Here is a 20,062-nt window from a genome sequence, read left to right as displayed (position 1 = left end):
TAAAATCGTTTATTTATTTAATACCTTTGCCCACTTGCTGTAAGTTTCTTCCATAAAACTTAAATGAAAGCTCTTTAAATGAAGAATTCCATTACCAAGTAGATGATTTAAAGATAGAAATCAGATCTAAACTTCGAGTAAAAACCTAATTCATATTCTCACAATCTAGACAGCCATAACTTACATTTAGTAGCAATTGCTTTAACTGCTTTTCTGCACTCCTATTGTTATTTTTATCATGATAGGTTTTTCCTTACCTTACCAAATTTTACAAATACCTTTTTCATGTTAGTTGTTTTTCACATCCATGAAAATATAAAATAAACTATCAAAAGTAAAAAAAGCATATAATAAGATTAAAAAAATATAGAACACCAATTTTTAGAAACCATCATAAATTAAAAACATTTATCAGTAGATTAACCCTTCATTTAACACAAAATACTTAAACAATTGAAAAACTGTGTAAGTTAATTTTATTTTGTAAATTTAGTATATTACAAATTTTTTTGTTAATACAAGTATGTTCTGAATTTAAATATACAGAAATCTGACGCTAAAATATTTAATTTAAAAGAAATTGTAAAAATTTAATAAGTAGCAATAGAGCACTATAAGAAACTGATTGCTTTACAGAAAAAGCCCTCTGTCCATTGTATCAGAGAATATTTCTCAAACTTTACAAAAAAAGACAAACTTACCACATTCTATTAAAATCAAAAGTTCTGGAATTTTTGTGTCACTGGAAAGTGTCACTAGTGTTTTGGAAAAGTGAAAACACTGGAAAGTGTTTTGTGTCACTACAACAGCACAAACCAAAGCACGTCAAATAATATAAATGAAAAAAAAAATGATTTCCTTTAGAGAAATTTATTTACGTAACATATAAAAAACTATATATAAAATAGTAATAATTTTCAGATACTGCAACATTAAAGTTACATGATTATTACAAACATAGCAGAAGAATATTTCAAAAATCAACTGCTTCATTTCTTAATCTATTAACTTTACTAGATTTACCAATACCAAGTTTTGGAAGACCGCTGTTAAGACCTTCCAATAAAACACATGCTTTGCAAACTGGCTGACTTGAAACAAAACCACATCTGGTACAAGTTCCCCTAGTAGGTAACTTAGTGCCCTCACGGATGGACAACTTTTCACCTAAAAAATAAAAAAACAAACATATGATTGGGTTTTAATTAGCATATTTCATGCTACCGAAGTTTGGAAGTTAATTAATATCAATTATTGCTCTTAGCAGTGCCTGTGGGTGTCTATTAAAATCTACTGACTAACTTGAAATATGTAGCTTTTGTTGGTTCATCATCATTTCTAAAGGTAATTATGATTTTCCAATTAGATACAATTTATATTTATCGTAAGCAAATAATAACTAAAAATAATATGAATAACTGTAAAGTAGGCAAATGTATGGACTGGTGCTGTTTACTTTATGTAGTCATTTGGTGGCTACTCACAACTCATCAGTTAGTTACCACTTCAAATCCTGATTCATGAACTTAACAGCATATTCTATACACTATGTGTTATAACTTTTGTTAATAAAACGGTTTCAAATCTCACTTCTAATTTCTTTTCTAGAAACTGATTTATCATTTCTTGTTTACATTTTTGACCATTTATTGAATAATAAAACTGGCAATGACCACTTATAACAATACCAATATCACATATACAAGTACATCTCAAAATGAGGTTTAAATATTATAATTTTTTCCCTAACACATAAACTTTAATGAAATTAATCTCTACCATGAAAATGCTTCACATCTAATGTATATATATTTACACAAAGTAAAAAAAAAAGATTAAAAAGAGAACTTACCTGAATGTAATATGTCCATAATTACAGATGGCCGTATTTTTTCAAGATCTTTAAGAAATGTCCTTGCATGACCACGATACGCATTTGGTGCAAATACACATTCGGTTGAGAAATAAACAAGTCGTTTGAAGTATGCATACATGACGATTTCCTTTTCATATGTATATTTTAATGGTTTCACTCTAGGTATTGTCCCTTCTCCTGACTAAAATCAAAGAAAATTACATAAAAATTAATAAGTTAAGTATAATCCAGAAAACTAAGAAATTATTTTAACCATAACTGAAACATGATACTTATCTATAATTTATTTAAAAATTAATTATTAAAGATTCAGTCATGTTTTTTTAATAAAACATGACTATAAAGAGAATTTTTTTTTCTCAATTAGTTAAAAAAAATGAATTACTAATGTATTAATAAATATGTAAATATTTATTATTACATTAAATGTAAATATAAATATATACCACACACATAAAGAACAAAAGAGGTTCTTTATGTCATTCATACAAAAATAAGACAGAAAACGTGAGCAATAAATATAATTAACCTCCTACAACATACAGTTCTGCGATCAGAAAATTTACCCAGTGTTTGGAGTTATTCATAACTGGAGTTGGGGGATTTGAGAAAGTATATTAGATTTCTAGTAAATGCTTCTTCAATTTATATTTAAATATGGATATATTTAGAAATCTTATTTTATTTGTGCAATCATTATTTATAAACATGCAATCATTATTTATAAATATTGAAAAGTGAGTTTTCTATTACTGGAATTGGAGAAACAGCAAAATGTACATTGTGCAAGTCAAAATATAATATTGGACAAGGTAAACGGGTTTAATGTAAAGTCACGTTAAAACGAAAAAACATTGTATGGCTGTTCAAATATAAAGTGCTAACAAAGGCATTAGTGACCAGTTGTTTATGAAAGCAGCAACTGAAATGGACAGGCAGTTGGTAAAACAAAAGCCATTGCGTATACCACAGTGTAATGAACAATCATAGTTTTAGGTTAATGGACTACACAACTTCTATTGTAAAAAAATTTGTTCAATCCTAAATTCATTTGTGGTCAAACAAATATAATACAATAATTTCTAACATTATTGAATCATATGCAACACAGGAGATTTTTGATGACCTTAAAAGTGCAAGATTCATTTCAGATTGGATGATAATTTTATCCAATCATCTTTAAAGTTGATAACATTTAAAGTTAGTTTCAGCCCTAGTTAGGTATTTTCTTACTGAAAAGGGTGTTATAGTGGAAGAACTAGAATTAATTAATGAATTTATAAGGAGAATGTCAAATTTGCTAGTAAACTATGTTTGGAGGTTCTAAGAAATAAAAACCTAAATAGAAGGTGATTGGAACTTCTGCAGACAACACCAATATAAAATCTGGTGGTAAAGAAAGGCAAAAACAATTTGTTCTTTAAACTGAAACAAAACTTGGTAAACAAACTGATAGGATTGGCTGCCCTTCACATGCGGTGCATAATTCTTTATAAATTGGTTCAGATTTCTTACGCAATTGTTAGTTGATTGTCAACATTCCACATACATACAGTACAAGTTAAATCCCTAGTCATTCTGTGAGTTAACTGAAATCAAATATAAAACTGTACTTGGGCACAGTAAGATAAGATGGCTACCCCTCTTACCAGCACTGCAAAGAACTATCATATTTCTTGCTCTAAAATCCTACTTCCTCTCACTTGATAAAAGTCCTGATGTCTTCAAACAGGACAACTGGGACCCGCCTGGGTGCTTATTTTGCAGACAGCCATTTTGGCATCAAGCCCTGGTTAGGTGATATTTGCTGTTAGGATGAGAATGGATGTGTTGAGAACTCTGAGATGAAGTTGCAGAGTGGAAGGGTGTAGGGGCATTGACCTTGATCCCAAAAGCAGTCCAGAACAGAGAGATAGGATATGTTTTCATCAGAAGCTTATTAAAGTAGTGAATATTTTTCTTGATTTTTAAGTAAATCAAGAAAATTTTGAATAGACTGAATTATAGGACAAAATTGTCATTGTTGCAATCAACACCTGTTTTGTTGGTATGAGAATTGTTTTTTTTATTTATAAGAGTCAATCAAGTCGCGTTGAGCATGCATAGTCTAACTGAAGTTATATACGAAAAGTTTTTGTGTGAAACTTTTGGTGTTAGAAGAAGGCGCAAATATCACACTTCCACAAATCTGTTAATTTGATATTTGAAGATTGTAAGTTATGGTAGTAGTCTGGTTGGTGGAAACCATATGAAAGCGAGAGAAAGTTGTGTAAATATACTGATGGAAATGTCTACCGAGGCATTTGCATCGGTGGCATCCTGACAGAGGCCAAACAGATGTCTGTAATGTGTAATCAGGTTTAGAGAGTCTAAAAGACAATCTTCGACAAAGCCCATTAGAGCTAGGAATGGACGGGACGGTGTGGCAACCAGGATCATCATAAGGTGGATGAGTTAAGGTTGTGGTCCCCTATGGGGTCACCGAATGTCCTCAAACAATTCTTTAAAACCCCATCTTTCTATTACTCTTGAACATTTCCTTATAAGCCAGTTGAAATTTGTTTTTATATCAAATAAATTTCTTGAGAAGCAAGACATCACAATAGTGGAAGTCTATGAAGAAATAAACAGATTAATGAACAAAGTACAATGTATAAAATCAGAAAGGTATCTGATTTCTGTTGTATATGATCAACTAGGGCAACTGGAAGAAAAGAAATAATTAACTTTGATAGAATTTAACAGTTATGCTAAAGTCTTCTATGATTCTTATATTGAGTACATTGATGAATGGTGCTTATCATTTCTCTCACCTTTAAAATCATTTGATGGGTGTTATTTGAAGAGAATCAACAAATTAGAGCAATATTGTGGTTTCGTTAAAAGCATTGTTCCAAGTATTTCTAAGAATGAAGATGAGATGTTTGATGAATTGCCATGTGTACAAAACTACTTCAAGAGTAAAATGGGAGAATGCTGAAATGAAAACACAAATTGTCAATGAAAATCTTGTCAATTTCAAGAGTAAAAATATTAACGTAAGAACATAGTTCATTTGGTAGAATTCTGCCTGGCAATTCCTGGATCAAAGGCTACTGTAGAACGTGTTTCTCCTTAGTGAACTCTCTATGGTTAAATGAAGAATAGGATGAAAGTTGAAACTGTTATATCTTTGATTATAGTGAAAACTTACTTCAATAAAAGATCTTTCTTAGAATTTCATGAAAACATTTTGAAGGAGGCAAAACTTCTCAAACAAATTCACAAATCAGGGAAGTATGGCAACAAAGAGACATCTACCTCTGCAAAATAGACAAAACAGTAATTTAAATTAATTATTTGTCAGTAATTTTGTATAATTAAATTTGGTTTTTTAACAACACTCAGATCTTATTAATTCTGATTGTTTTGGAAAATGTCCCATTTTTCCAAAATTTTTTATATATGTCCTTTTTTTATAATAATATTATGGATACTGTAACATCAGCATCTGAATAATTTCACAATTTCAAAATCAAACATACCATGAATAAGTATGAATACAACAAATATTTATTACAGTAATAAAAAATTGACACACATACCAAACATAAATAATTTAAGACATACTTACAGTTACAATAGCAGTGCATCTCTGAAGTCTGGCAATATCACCTCTAAGGACATTCATAAGAATAGTTTCAGCAAGATCATCAGCATTATGCCCTGTAGCCACAGTATTAACTTTCAACATAGCAGCACCTCGATCGAGTGCCTGTCTTCGAAATACTCCACAAAATGTGCAATTATTTTTACGACCTATCTGAAAAAAACATAACATAACCTGTAAATAACAATATAAATATAAATCCAAAAATAAAATTTATTTGACATAATTAAATGAACTACTTTGTGAATAGTTCTACAACTGCAGATTTAATTTTACATGAATCCACATGTACGTGAATTGTTTTTAAGTTAATTCTTCACTAAAGACATCAGTTCTTACTGATGTACTGGAAAATTAGGATGGTGCCTTCATACTCATAAGCGACCTCAATTCTAAGCACACATCTTGGAATAGCAATTTAATAAATGGTAATCGCAGGTTGCTATGCGAAGAGGAGAGAGACTGCAGGCTAGTCATCACAGGCCCTGAAGTGTCCACCTTCATGAGTGCAAATGGTCAGTCGAGACCTGATGCCTTTGACATCACGATTCTGAGGGCGGTACAAATGCCATTCGCGATAGAAACGGTCAAGGACCCAAGCTCAGACCATTCTCCAGTCTCACTGGAGTTGGGCCTAATAGGGGCTGGACAAGACCCAGCACCAACACTCCAAACGTCAGTGAACTGGAGAAAGTTCCATGAGGCTCTCCAATGGGATTGGAGGGTAGATCCAGAACTCCTGAAAGCACCAGAGGACATCGACAACATGGTTGATCGCGCCACATCGCCCATAAACGAGGCTCTGTCTTATGGCACTACAGAGAAGGCCACACAGCCCATCCATAACGATCTCCCACCTCATATCTCCAAGGCAATCTAGGAAAGGCACCAGCTGAGAAGGAGATATCGCCTCACCCTGTCCCCCGACGTCAAGTGGGCATTTTACAGACAAACGGACAGGGTTAAAGTACTGCTGACAAAACATCACAAAGAATCTTGGAGAGATTACCTCATCACGATATCGGACGACTACTCTTCAGTGTACAGGTTGAATAAACGGCTATGTGAAAAAAAGAAGCCTCACCACCCAGTGCTGGGAAGACAAGGTTTCTTGGCTTATTCTGGGTCGGACTAAGCACAGGTCTTCACGGACACACTGGAGGAACAGTTCACTCGAAACCCTGCCAGCCTGAACAACAACCATGCAATCGAGGTGGAGTCATTCCTCGCGGACTACTCGCTCAGGTAGAGGATGCCCCCCATGAAATAGACCGTGTTACTGAAGCATTAGTGACTGCAGCTATCAAGACCACAAGCCCCCCAATAAGACCCCAGGGGTGGATGGGATCAAGGGCTGAGCATACCGGAACGTTCTCCCCGCTCTCATAGCGACCATGGCCACCCTTTTCACGTCCATTTTGTATGTAGGGTATTTTCCAGAATGCTGGAAGACGGCTAAAATGGTATACCTGCCCAAACAGGGGAAAAGTCTATATTTCCCCCCACAATTGCAGGCTGATCTTCTTACAACCAGCATTGTCAGAGTTGTTTGAAAGATTTTCCTCAAACGACTTCGGCAATGTTTAAGACCAGAGGTTTGGCCTCAGCAGTTCGGGTTCAGAGAGGGCCACTCGACAACCCTACAACAAGTTCGACTGGTGGATAGCCTTGTCGGAGGCATGAACAGAAAAGCAATGTCTGTGGCCATTTTCTTGGAAATGGCTAAAGCCTTCAATAATGTCTGGCATAACGGCCTACATATAAACCGCTCACACGACGGTCTCTGGCCACCGTGTCAAGCCAATAAGGTCTTACCTACTGGGAAGACAGTTTGCAGTACACGTTGGGGGATCCTTATCAACTACCAGGGTGATAACCGCCACGAATCCCCAGGGGGTAGTCCTCTCGCCAATTCTGTACACTGCACATACAAACGTTATGCTGTTGTCGGAAGGCGTCAATACTATACAACGATGATATGGCATATTACTACACATCCTGACATAAGGATTACACAGTTGAGAGACTCCAACGGCAGCTGGATTTAGTGGAGTTGTGGTTTGATATATAAAAATCAGGGTCAACAGGGAAAAATTTGTGCCCATGCTATTCATATGCAAACGACACGGTCTGGCCAGACAGCTGGAAATCTCAGGAGGAAAAATAAATATCCTTTGAGACAACAGTTAAGTATCTGGGAGTGGTCCTGGATAAACGGCTTAACTTGGGGGAATATGTAAAAAATGTGACCCAGAGGGCAAAGGCCGCCAGGGCTTCCTTATACCCAGTATTTAATCGAACCAGCCCCATTCCGGTGGTGACTAAGATACTCATATATCAACTGTACGTCTTGCCAATTCTGACATACGCCTACCTGGCATGAGGGGCTCTGTTGTGCTCCACATTCCAGAAAAATCTGGAGGCCGTACAAAATGCGGCACTGCGGACGATTTTTTGGAGCGCCATGGTTTATCAAAAACGTCATACTTCGCTATGACACGGACATAAAAACCGTGCTGAAAGTGGGTGTAGAACAGGCGTGCGGACTGTTTGGGACAGCGGCCGTCTCCGAGCACAGCCATCTCAGGGACCTCTGCTAAGAGGATCCTACACTGCAAGGTGTGAGGAAAAGGCCTCACACCTTGTTAGATGAATCACCATGAAAAGGAAGGATGAGGGTTTGTATATGATAAACCAGCCCAGGAGCCTCTACATTGGGTGAGTCAACAGGGAACTCTCAGAAATGATTGCAGGCCTTCAAAAAAAAAAAGGTCATTACAAAGAGATGTGCGCGTAAAGTTGTTACAGTTCATAAATGTATGGACATAAGGAGTTTTTTTTTTGACCAAAATTAAACCAATTTTATTTACCCCATTTCAGTATCATTCAATAATACAGAATTATAAAATATAAAACAACACCCTAACTAGTGCTTAACAAATAATTAAACACTTAGTTGTGTTGTATTTTATTCAAATTTAATGTAAAATAAAATAAAATAAATACTTGAACAAATATTAATTTAATCTATCCCATTATAATATCCTACAATAGTATAAGTAGAGATAAAATCTAATGTCCTAACGAGTGCTTAATAATAATTGAACATATGGTTTTGTTGTATTATGCTACGCAGAAGTTCTCAACAGGAAATAGATAAGATGCTACTACCTGGCCAGACCCTTTTCATTCCCTACAGTCGAGTTAGTGGAAGTCTTCAGTTAAATAAACAAAATAAAATAAAATATCTTTTAAACCTTTTATTCAAAATCCATTGACTTGCTATTATGTTGATCCCATCCTAATTTAATATTCACTATTAATATTGGAAATATATATTACCTGATCAGTGTTAAGTACTAGTAGACCACTTAATTATTCAAAATGATAAATTAAATAAATTGTTAACTTTCAACTGTTACTGAAAACATCTGAATCTAAGCCCATGCTACCCTAATTAATATTTTTCAATTTTAGATTTTTTTTTTTTGCGTGTGCAGGAACATTAAGAGCGATTTTGCCATGCTTCATAAAAAAAAGGCTCTGTTTCAGGTGAACCACAATGATGGTGGCCACATGGTACCCCCTTCCTGGGCACACATGTATCTGGAAGCTTCCACCGAACACTAGGACCCCCACGAAAGGCAAATTTATGTTAGACCGAAAAGCTCTAGCACTGAAAGGACTTCAAAGGATGGACTAAAGGGATATACGAGGTGCAACAATAAAGTAATGAGACTGATGTGAAAAAAAATGTTGCTTACCGTTTTAGTCATGTTTATTGTTGTCTCCTTCAAAGTAGTTCCCCTCTGATGGCACACACTTATTCCAGCGCTTCTGCCATTGATGGTAACATTTCTGGAACTGATATTCTGTAATATCCTCCAAGACCCTCGTCACAGCTTTTTGGACATCTTGTGTTGTTTGAAAATGGTGTCCCTTGACCGCCATTTTGACTCTTGGAAATAGAAAAAAGTCGCACGGAGCAATATCTAGTGAATAAGGTGGCTGTGGTAGTACTGAAATTTGTTTTGAGGTTAAAAATTGCTGTACTGACAGAGCAGTATGGGATGGCGCCTTATGATGATGCAGAATCCAATTATCAGCAATGTTGGCACGGACACGAAGAATTTGTTTACAAAGTCTTTCCAAAATTTCTTTGTAGAAATAATGGTTAACTGTTTGTCCACGAGGCACCCACTCTTTATGAACAATTCCCCTGGAATCGAAGAAGCATACAAGCATGCATTTCACTTTTGACTTTGACATGCGAGCTTTTTTTGGTCTGGGTGATTCCTTTGAGCACCATTGCGAACTTTGGCGTTTTGTCTCTGGATCGTATTGAAAAAACCAACCTTCATCACCAGTGATAACACAGCTCAACAAATCTGGATTGATTTCCGTTTGCACTAACAAATCAGCTGCCACATTTTTCTTCGCTGTTGTTCTGAAATTTTTGGGGACCTTTTTGCACAAATCTTTCTCATACCAAGATATTCAGTTAATATTAGACGAACCGTTTCTCGATTGATGTTGAGTTCTTCTGCAATCATTTTCACGGATAATCTTCGATCAGATCGTACGATTTCACGCACCCTGGTCAAGACGACATCTGTCCGTGAGGTTAATGGTCGTCCACTGCGGTCTTCATCTTCAACATTCGTTCTGCCTTCACTAAAAATTTTATGCCACCAAAAAACTTGAGCTCTTGACATAACCTCCTCTTCAAAAGCCTTCTGAAAGCTTACCATAAGTTGTCGTCGCATTTTCACCCGATTTAACGCAAAAAAAACTGGCATACCGCTGGGCAATATTTTGCGGTTTCATTTCTGTGACGAGAGACACAAGCACGTGTTCACTTATTACAGCACAACTCAAGACTGAGCAGTTGCATCAATGTGCCGTTTGGACTAGAAGTAGCTTATAGACCAAGGTCAAAGATGGTATGTCTACGCAAGCTGCAGGGTTGCCACATCTTGCAAAGAAAAATCAGTCTCATTACTTTATTGTCGCACCTCGTATTGCGAAGTACAAAGCAAATGCACACTTAAGACTTCCCGTATCAGCCCCAGTCAATTATTTCTCACTGGTTTGAAAGACCTAAACCCAAATAAATACCAAATCTGTTCATAAATAAAATACAAGTAAAATCTATAACCGCCAATAAGCAAATAATAACCCACCAGATAAAATAGAAAAACACCTCAGCAAGGGATATTTGTCCAGGTTCTGCAATTAGTAGGGAGAAAACAAACTCCCGCTATCCTTGCGTTCTGTTCCATTCCTTACTGATGTTGTTTAAATTAAATATAATAAAAAGTTACAGAAATTTACAAACTACAGAAACAAACACGTTAAAAATGAATGAATAGTTCTACATACTATACTCCATTAATTTTACCACCCACTACCATAAATTTACAGAACTAGCAATAAAAAAGATATTGTAACACATCACATTTTCAAGGTACATTAGGACAACAATAGTGCAATAAAAATGTTATTTTAACAATGTTATTTTAAATTTTATTGTGCATATCCAATTTTTAATTTGTAAATAGTGCAATATAAATTTACAGTTATTTATTAATTATAAAAATTAAAATCAAGGCATTCTGGTCATGAATAAAATAAACAAAACAAATGATACTGTTTATCCCTACACATATATAATTCTCGTGTTTAAATAAATACTCTTTATATTTTTTTTTATCACATACATATAAAACAAGTGAATGGGTGCTGGAGTAATCTACCAATTCAGATGGGCATATTTTTATCTTTCTCTTTCTCTCTCTCTCTCTATACATCTTTTCCTCCTTCTCTGTATCTTTACTCAGCTCTCTCTTTTTCAAGTTGCATCAATCAACAGAACTCAAGTCCCTTTATAATCATATGTGGGCATGTACTATTCTTCCACGTATTTTCAGTGTTAAATATGCCATTTTTAAATTTCAACCACCTCTGGAGGGTCCCCCCAATTTTCAATTGAATTATCCCAAAAGATGTCTCCCTAATTTTTTATGGAGAACCTGAATCAAAACCTGCAGGGCGAATAGTCTGGATTCACTAAACTGGTAGATTACTCGACATTAATATATTTTACTTATTAATTCATTTCAATAACTATAGGCTAACATGCTTATAGCTACTATTCTATTTCTCTATAAGAAATGAATTTTGTAGCAAATGAATAATGTAAGCCCAACCAGGATACACATTTAAACTTTCTCAACATTATACCATGGAGGTCATATGATGGAGTAATACATTCATTAAATACAGAGAATTTGTTATATAATTTTGTTTGTATAAAATATTAATCAATTTAACAATTTTTGTTCTTTCATTTCTTTTTATCTTGGAACATACTACATTGCTTCATGTTATATCACTCGTGGTTTTGTAATGTTTCAGAGATATGCATTAACTGCAACTGACAAAATACAAATATACTTTTATTATTTATTACTTTTATTAATACTAATATTTAATATTATTCCTGTATCAGAATATTTTTATTAAATAAGCAAATCTCCTGAAATATATTCATCTCTACATTCATTCGATATTATTTAGCTCTTCCCAGCTAACTTTTGAGTTCCTATATCTCCCATTTTCTTATAGATAATCTACAATTTTTATGTTTTTCCATTCGTTCTTCTTTGCACTTATTAATAATCATTTTAACAATTTTAATAAATCCTTCTCTTCTTAAGATGTAGCATAGAAAGTAGTTTTTTAATATTTTGAATTGTTTTGATTAATCTTCTACTCTTGTTCACTCTTCTCATTATTTTTTTCATTTTTAAACCTGCAGGTCCATTTAATTTCCTTCAATCTTCTTCTTCCCATATTTCAAATGCCTCAACTTTTCTTCTCTTTTTCTTTAGTTCCATATTTCATGTCAAAACAGCATAACATTTTACAAAACTCTTCTTCAAATTTAATACAATATATTAGATAGATAACATTATAAATCGTTTAAACCTTTCCATTAAAGCTACTTTAACCGTTGACTTTTATTTTTACTTGCAATTCTGTTAACATGCTTCTTAAGTACCTGTAATCTTTTACCAGTTAAGAAACTAGTAAAATGTTACAGGTGCATAAAAAAGGAAGCCCTTTTTTATACAGATTTTTATTGGCTTAGTCATTTAACTTTTTGTCTTACTAACATTCATCATCATACTCATTTATCATAATATCTTCTAATTTTTAAATATGTTTACTAACCTTTGCTACAACTCTTAAAACAGCACATCAAGCGAGAGCCTCACATTTAAGTTTTGTAATACTAACATGTTAAGACTATTCAAAACATTCATTCATTAATCCAGACATCGTTTATCTTCGAACAGGTAAATGTTCAATTATAGAGTGGCAATTATTTTTATAACAGCATGGAAAATGCCATGAAATGTAACCAAGGATAGGGCTTTTATGAGACAAAATAGTTTTAGAATAAGATTTCAATAAGTCACAGTTTCAAGCCTAGATAGAAAATATTCACTTTAGTAAATGACCTACTCGCTGCATATGTTACATCTTACTTATTAATAAGTTTACAGTAAACCAGTCATATGCATTCCTAATTTTCTGGTATAATCATTACTGCTGTTCACAGTTTTTGTTTACAGTAATTATTACTATCTTTGGGTCATCCATGAAAAATAATTAAATTACAAGAATATACTTGGTATGTTTAAAAAAAAAAAATTAACTTATGTAATAAAAAATGTATTAATGTATTCAAAACTTATATAGATTTGCTCCCTTCAAAGTATTACCCATTTTGATAGCAATACACTGCTTCCAACCTTCTTTTGTACTTCTGGACCATTTTTCGGAACGCACTTTTGGAATGGCATGCAGCTGTAGTATTGTATTTTATTTAATCTTGTTTGTGGTTTGAAAATTGTCTTTTCAAGGTTACCTTAAATTTGCAAAATAGGAAAAAGTCTACCAAAGGCAAATCTGGTGAGTGGATGAAATAATTATCTCATGTTTTGCCAGATAATGATGGATAAGAACATGTGAGCTGTGGTGTCTGGTGAAACTTTGGTTTCCTCAAACTCAAATGTTTTTTGGTGTACAGCATCACTTAAATGCCATAAAACTTCATGCAAAACTCCCTGATTACTCAGACCTTGGTTACTATCAGATCACAATGAATAAATTCATAATGAACAAAGCATTTCTAATCAAAAGTTACACCACTTTTGTGTTTGACAGACTCATTTTAAGCTTTTTTGAGGGCAATCCTTTCCACAACCACTCCAATGATCATCTTTTGGTTTCCACATTGTAGCCATAAACCCAGATCTCATCTGCTATTATAATGTTTTTGAAAGTTGTCATCAGCATTGGTACCATCAAGGTCTTCACTGATGGTACCAGTTTTTTTTTTGTTTTCAAAAGTTGCCACTAACCAGCATCAGTTGTTGGATCACTCTCTGTGCAAAGGTTGGTGCAGGAAATATTACAAAAGTTAGATCTTTTTAAAACACCTCATATATACTAGTAGGTTAATCAGAAATTTTATTGTTAATCCTGAAGTGAGTTAGCGAACTTATTTACTACAAATAGAAATGACAGTAAACCAATCTTATTATGACTATGCTTATAAACATTTACAATTTAAATATATCATATAAATACAATAATAAGATGATAAACTCTTACTTGTTTCACAATTTCATCCATTGTCCAACCATAAAGATCTTTATATGACAGAATTGTTAATGGCATCTCATAATCATCTCTATTTTGTTTAACTGTTTCTAAACTATCATCTCTATAACCTAAAAAAATTTGTAAATAAAAAAAAATCATAAGTATTTACAAATCTTTTACAATAGTAAAAAAAAATTATGTTATAAAAATTATATATATAAAATAAACCAGTATATTTTAGAAGCTGAATAAGAACAAAAGAAACTCTTAACTAACTTCCTTCAGAACATTCATATAAAAAACTTTATGTCAAAGAGCATTTGGTTTTCTAATTTTTATGATATGCAAAAATCTAATTAACACTTCCAATTAAAGACTAAAACAAAACAGAACTGCATCAGCAAAGAGTCACTATAAAACATAAATAAATAACATAAAATTTAATGCTAGTACAAAATTCCAATGGACAAACCCTTATTTATTAAACTAATATCCATAAATCACCAAAGTTAAACCATGTTGGATGTAGTTTCACTGCATTTGTTGCCATTTATTAATGGCTAATGATTACAGTTGTGTACACAAAAAATAAAAGTTTAAAATTTCTTAATGTAAATTAAAAGATTAATTATATTAAAATTAAATTACCAGTAATTCCTTCATCAACAGATAATAATAAAAGTTTAAGACCATAATTATAACGTCGATTCAGTAATTTCAAAACATATGCTAATACAGTCGAGTCTTTTCCCCCAGATGCTGCTACAGCAACAACATCACCAGGCTGAAATAAATTTCCAGTTGTTATGGTTTTATGTATCTCAGTTTCAAATGCCCAAAAAAAGCACTCCTTACATAATGTATCACCAGTTTTTGGACGCTGAAATTAAAACAAAAGTTTTTAATCTGTTCTTATCAAACATCAACACAATGACATATGATTATAAAACTGAATTTTATGATTTCCACTGGAAAAAAAAAATTCAATTGCATATTTGTGATTTTCATGTTTCTCCATTGATCCCCATATGACTTCACAGTTTCACTGTCTACTTCTGACAATTGATCATGCAAGTCCCTCTGGTGACTATACTATGCTTCTTGACGGGTCTGTGGTAGAGGTTTCCTCACCTCTAACATAAAAAAAATGACTATACAATAATTTACAATGTTGTATTATAAGAAAAAATGAAAACAATACTTATATAAAACAATATACAGTAAAAAAATGAGCTACATGTTTCCTCTTAACACTTGACCTAGCCACCTCTAGAGGTAAATAAGCTTACACAAAAGCTAGTGCTAAATAATACTAGATAACATAATGTTAAAGTATATAAAGATGGTGCACGATTCTGTCCTCTTGTGAGATGTATATATATAAGGTGTATTACATCTTTATATTACCTTATGTATACCTAATACATAAGGTAATATAAAGATGTAAACCTTCACGACAGTCCATCAGTAAAAAGTTACATTACTGACAGATAAGCAACACATCCAAGAAAATAACATACACACAGTCTGTACATGAAATGGCCATACAAAATTCATACACATTTCTACATTAATGATACACTGATCACTATTCTAACTCTTCTGATGCCTTACCACAATTAAATAATTTTCAGCATCCTAGGAATTATGTTTTTCCAGCATAAATACTTGTATTGGACATGCCCAAAAGACAATATACTGGCATTGGCAAGTTGATGAAACCATCTAGTATTAAAGCAACACCATTAATACATACTGTAAAACAATAAATTATATTTAACAGCCAATATACACAATAAGCAAATAAATTTTCTTGATTCCACAATCATAAACAGTAACAGTAATCATAACAGTAACCATAATCAAAACACATTTTTTTAAAAAAATAATAATAAAATATATAAACATATACACACAATAAAAATATACATACAATGACAAACACACTCATTCACACCTTCTCTAATTACGTATTACTATAAACTATCTGCTTTTATAAATTATGATTCATGAACTACTCAATTCACTTGCATCACTGAAATATCAAACAATAACATATCTAGCACATGCAAATGGATTTAACAGAATAATCGGTGCTATTTTAATATGCGGTCTACAATCATAGTTAGTTAGTTGTTAGATGACGCCACTGAAAGGAGAAAATAAATAAATAAATTAAAATTATAATCTAACTTTATACAATTAATAAATATAATCTAACCAAACTTAACTTATGCTCGCTTCACTCGCTAACCTTGACTAGTAAGTGTAGGTTAGGTTTGGTTCAATTATATTTATACTTTTAGATTTATTTATTATATAAATTTACATATACATATTTATTTATTTATATAAATTTATTATACAATGCACCTTCAATTTACATGGGTGTTACATTCCGGAAAATTTCCACGTAAATTGAGATTCACATTTTATGCAGAAATACAAGTCAGGTTCTTGTTAAATTATATAGTAAATGATATACACAAATTATTGTACTCAAAAAATGCTATACTTTATTTTACTATTTTATTACTGAAGTATCATTGTATTATTTTAATGATATATTTTAATGCAAAAATACAGGTTAGGTTCTTGTAAGTTATACAGTAAATTTCTGTACTCAAAAAATACTGTACATTATTTTACTATTTTATTATTACAGTATCATTGTATTATTTTAATGATATTAGAGGACAATGTACATATTTAAAAAGAAAAAATATGTACTATTTATTTACTTTCTCCTTTCCCATCTAAAAATTAACTAACTACAATGACAACTGACTAACTACAGATTGGCTGTGGGCATCTTCTTGAAAAGTATCAAATAAATCATACAATATAAATAAACAAAAAGCAAAGATGAAAAATGGCCAGATACAATGTAGTCTTCTTCATAAAAAGACAAAATAAAATCATAATAAATGATACAATCGCCAAATAAACGCAATACCCCTACAATACAATGAAGCTTCAAACAAAAATACCAACAACAAATAAAAACCCTTCATAGCACCATAATATAGTCAACATTTGCCAACCATTTCACAGATCCATCAACATTAACAACCATGTTATTCCAAATACAAATACCCACTTTACGATACTATGAAATACACAAACACATAATGATATGAAGAAAAAAAATGAACAATTAAATCCAGTAGTATTTTTATGCATTTTAAATACATCTTCCTCACTCCGGAAAACCACCAACAATGACATCAGTTACTTGTAGGGTATGAACAGCATTATCAATCACTTAGAATGGCCACAAAAGTGAAAACTGTGGTGATCTGAAGTTTTAAAACAACTTAATAAATTTAGTTTGGTTTCTTGTTAAAGGGCAAAAAGATTAATCAAAATAACTAAAATTATTGCAGAAAAGATTACGCCATTTTTTCTTTGTTATCCCTAAAAATATTACAAATATATCTACTAACTGCACTGGGAATACACAATTACTCTCAGAATTTCTTATACAAGCAAAATATTAACACAAAAAATAAAAACTAATGTAAATGAATAATAGAGTAATTAAATATTTAATTATGTAATCTGATAAATGAATAAGGGTAATGATACCAACAGATTTGAAATCCGCAGATAACAAACAAATGTTCCTTTAACTAAACAAAAATATTCTTAAAAGAGTAATGAGATTCCAGCTTAAGAGCTAACTAACATAATTTACAAACGGAGAGAAAAAATAGCATACAAAGAAAGTTTTTTTAAAATTAATATTATGTCAAATTTCCCTCCAAGTAGATAAAGCTTACCTTCAAAACTGCATTTTTTCCACATTTAGCACTACAAGGCACAGGCATCTTTCTTCAGCTGATAAACGAATTACTCATGGAGTATGAAGAAAAAGTAAAATTACTACAGTAAAAGAATTACTGCATAAAGAAAATGTGTTTTCAACACTGATAACATTTTTGTCAATTATCCAGTGGCTCACCACTAAATTAGATTAGAACTACTATCCAGATGTCAACTGGGGAAATGTGATAACTGCCATGTTGGTTAACCTTGTCTTCAGAAATACTACTACTCATCATGTTCATATTTATTTTACCCCGAATTCTGTTATAATTCAATTATTCATTTTTAATGAATATATTTTTCATCCTTAACATCACACCTTAAAATCTTGCATCTAGGCATTCAGAAATTGTTACAATAGCAGTATTTTTAATAGACCTCTGATTATATCGTAACTAATAAAAGTACAGACGCATTATCATGAATATTATAAAAATAAACACGGGTAGAGTTTAACATTAAATAGGATACAAAAAATTTCTTATTACTTAAAAGGCCTCAAGCATTTTTACTTAAGACCTCAAAATATTTTTTATCTTAGACATAAATATATCTTCTGTATATTAATAAAATATTTACAATTCGCTTTCTAACTATTTAAAATATATATTCAGTAGATATTTTTAGAACAATAGTCCAGTCCCTTCTTTGCCTAATAGTACTCCTTTACTGCACAAAAATATAAACCACTCTTTTAGACCAGTCTACAAGATAACTTTTGTATTTACATTAAATAAATACCATACAGAAACCTATTTTTTTCTAATCGAAATTTTTGAAGGCACTCATATATTTACTACATACCTACTAATTTTAAATTAAAAAGTATGTAGTATTTTGTAATTACGGTCTTGTTAACTACTTTGCCGCTACGATCGCTAATGGAGCAATTTTCTATTTCTATTTTTACCATTTCAAACATTACAAACAAACGCGAAGCTGAACATTTGTTTAAATTTGTGGGTTTATGTACTGTACTAGACTGCAGCTGTCACTATTAAAAAAAAATATAGTCCAGTCAATAAAAATGATTTTGCTAAAAAATTAGTAGAGTAGTACGTGGGTTTGTAGACTAGGGTAAATATAACTTGTTTATATGCGAGTGGATAACATTTTTGCTAACTGAACAAAATGACGGCCGTAAAAAAGTGGTGAAAATCGGTTTTATAATTTGGTAGGTCAAGGTAAATTTCCTAAACTAAAAAATTCTGAATAAAAGTTGTGACCATATGCAGAATCTATAATTTAAGTCCGTAAACGTTGAATTTCGTTCACTAGTTGTTGCATAAAAGATGAAAAACCGTTAAAAATGGCCGTTTTTCTGCAAAGCCAATATTTATTGTAAAAATAACTTTTTTTATTGTTTTAAAAGTTGTCTCTTAGAATTTGAATTCAATAGACGGTACACGTGAAAATTAGTTTATTTGTTATTGAGATATTGTAATTTATTTGCAATCTTTGTAAAGCATTTGATTTGATTCCACATTTCTTATTAATGAAAAAATGTATTTATTATTCTATCATTGGAGCTCCTTATAAATGGTTAAAGTCATACCATACCAATTTTGCAGACAGTTGAAATTTCACTTTTTGGTAAGAACACACTTGTAAAATGTTCATCCTCAATTCAAGATAAAGAACATGAAGTGCCACAGAGAAGTATCCTTGGTCCCTTGCTTTTCTTATTTATCTATCTAAAAATCATTACCATTCACTGTCACCCTCTTTGCAGATGACATAACTACATTGATATCAGAAGATATCAATACAATTATTGATATCTTAATGGAACTTGAAAATTCTATTTTGACAGTTCAAAAAATTATTCACTGGATGGTCTGTGATCATCAAACTTAAATATGGATAACAGCACTGCATTGTGCTATTAAGGAAACACAATCATACTAATCAAATTAGTAATAACTTTTCTGATCGCATGGATAGAATTACCATTAATGATAACAATAATATTTTTGTTATCCACAAAGCAAAATTTCTGGGTTTTATTAGGTGAAATGTTCTCATAGGATGAT

General features: G+C 32.1%; 1 protein-coding gene across 2 annotated transcripts in view; it reads right to left on the bottom strand.

Annotated features, from left to right (window-relative positions):
* Positions 1 to 18,441, bottom strand: part of Ctu1 (Cytosolic thiouridylase subunit 1) — a 29,939-nt gene extending 11,498 nt beyond the window's left edge. Inside the window, exons 1-6 of one of the 2 annotated variants that reach the window (XM_075364558.1) lie at positions 17,984 to 18,441; positions 14,850 to 15,081; positions 14,211 to 14,329; positions 5,490 to 5,678; positions 1,853 to 2,057; positions 1,030 to 1,167 (exon numbers count right to left, since the gene is read on the bottom strand). In XM_075364558.1, coding sequence (XP_075220673.1) covers positions 1,030 to 1,167; positions 1,853 to 2,057; positions 5,490 to 5,678; positions 14,211 to 14,329; positions 14,850 to 15,081; positions 17,984 to 18,031 — 931 coding nt within the window. In that variant the 5' untranslated portion in view covers positions 18,032 to 18,441. Of the gene's footprint in view, positions 1 to 459; positions 1,168 to 1,852; positions 2,058 to 5,489; positions 5,679 to 14,210; positions 14,330 to 14,849; positions 15,082 to 17,983 lie in introns of those variants that run through there. The other variant, XM_075364557.1, reaches the window with a different exon arrangement.
* Between the last annotated feature and the right edge of the window lie 1,621 nt (positions 18,442 to 20,062).

This window comes from Lycorma delicatula, chromosome 4, assembly GCF_047948215.1.
Source record: "Lycorma delicatula isolate Av1 chromosome 4, ASM4794821v1, whole genome shotgun sequence".
Classification (NCBI taxonomy): Eukaryota; Metazoa; Arthropoda; class Insecta; order Hemiptera; family Fulgoridae; genus Lycorma; species Lycorma delicatula.
Note: the sequence above shows the minus strand (reverse complement) of the source record. Positions and strands in the feature narration are given on the sequence as shown.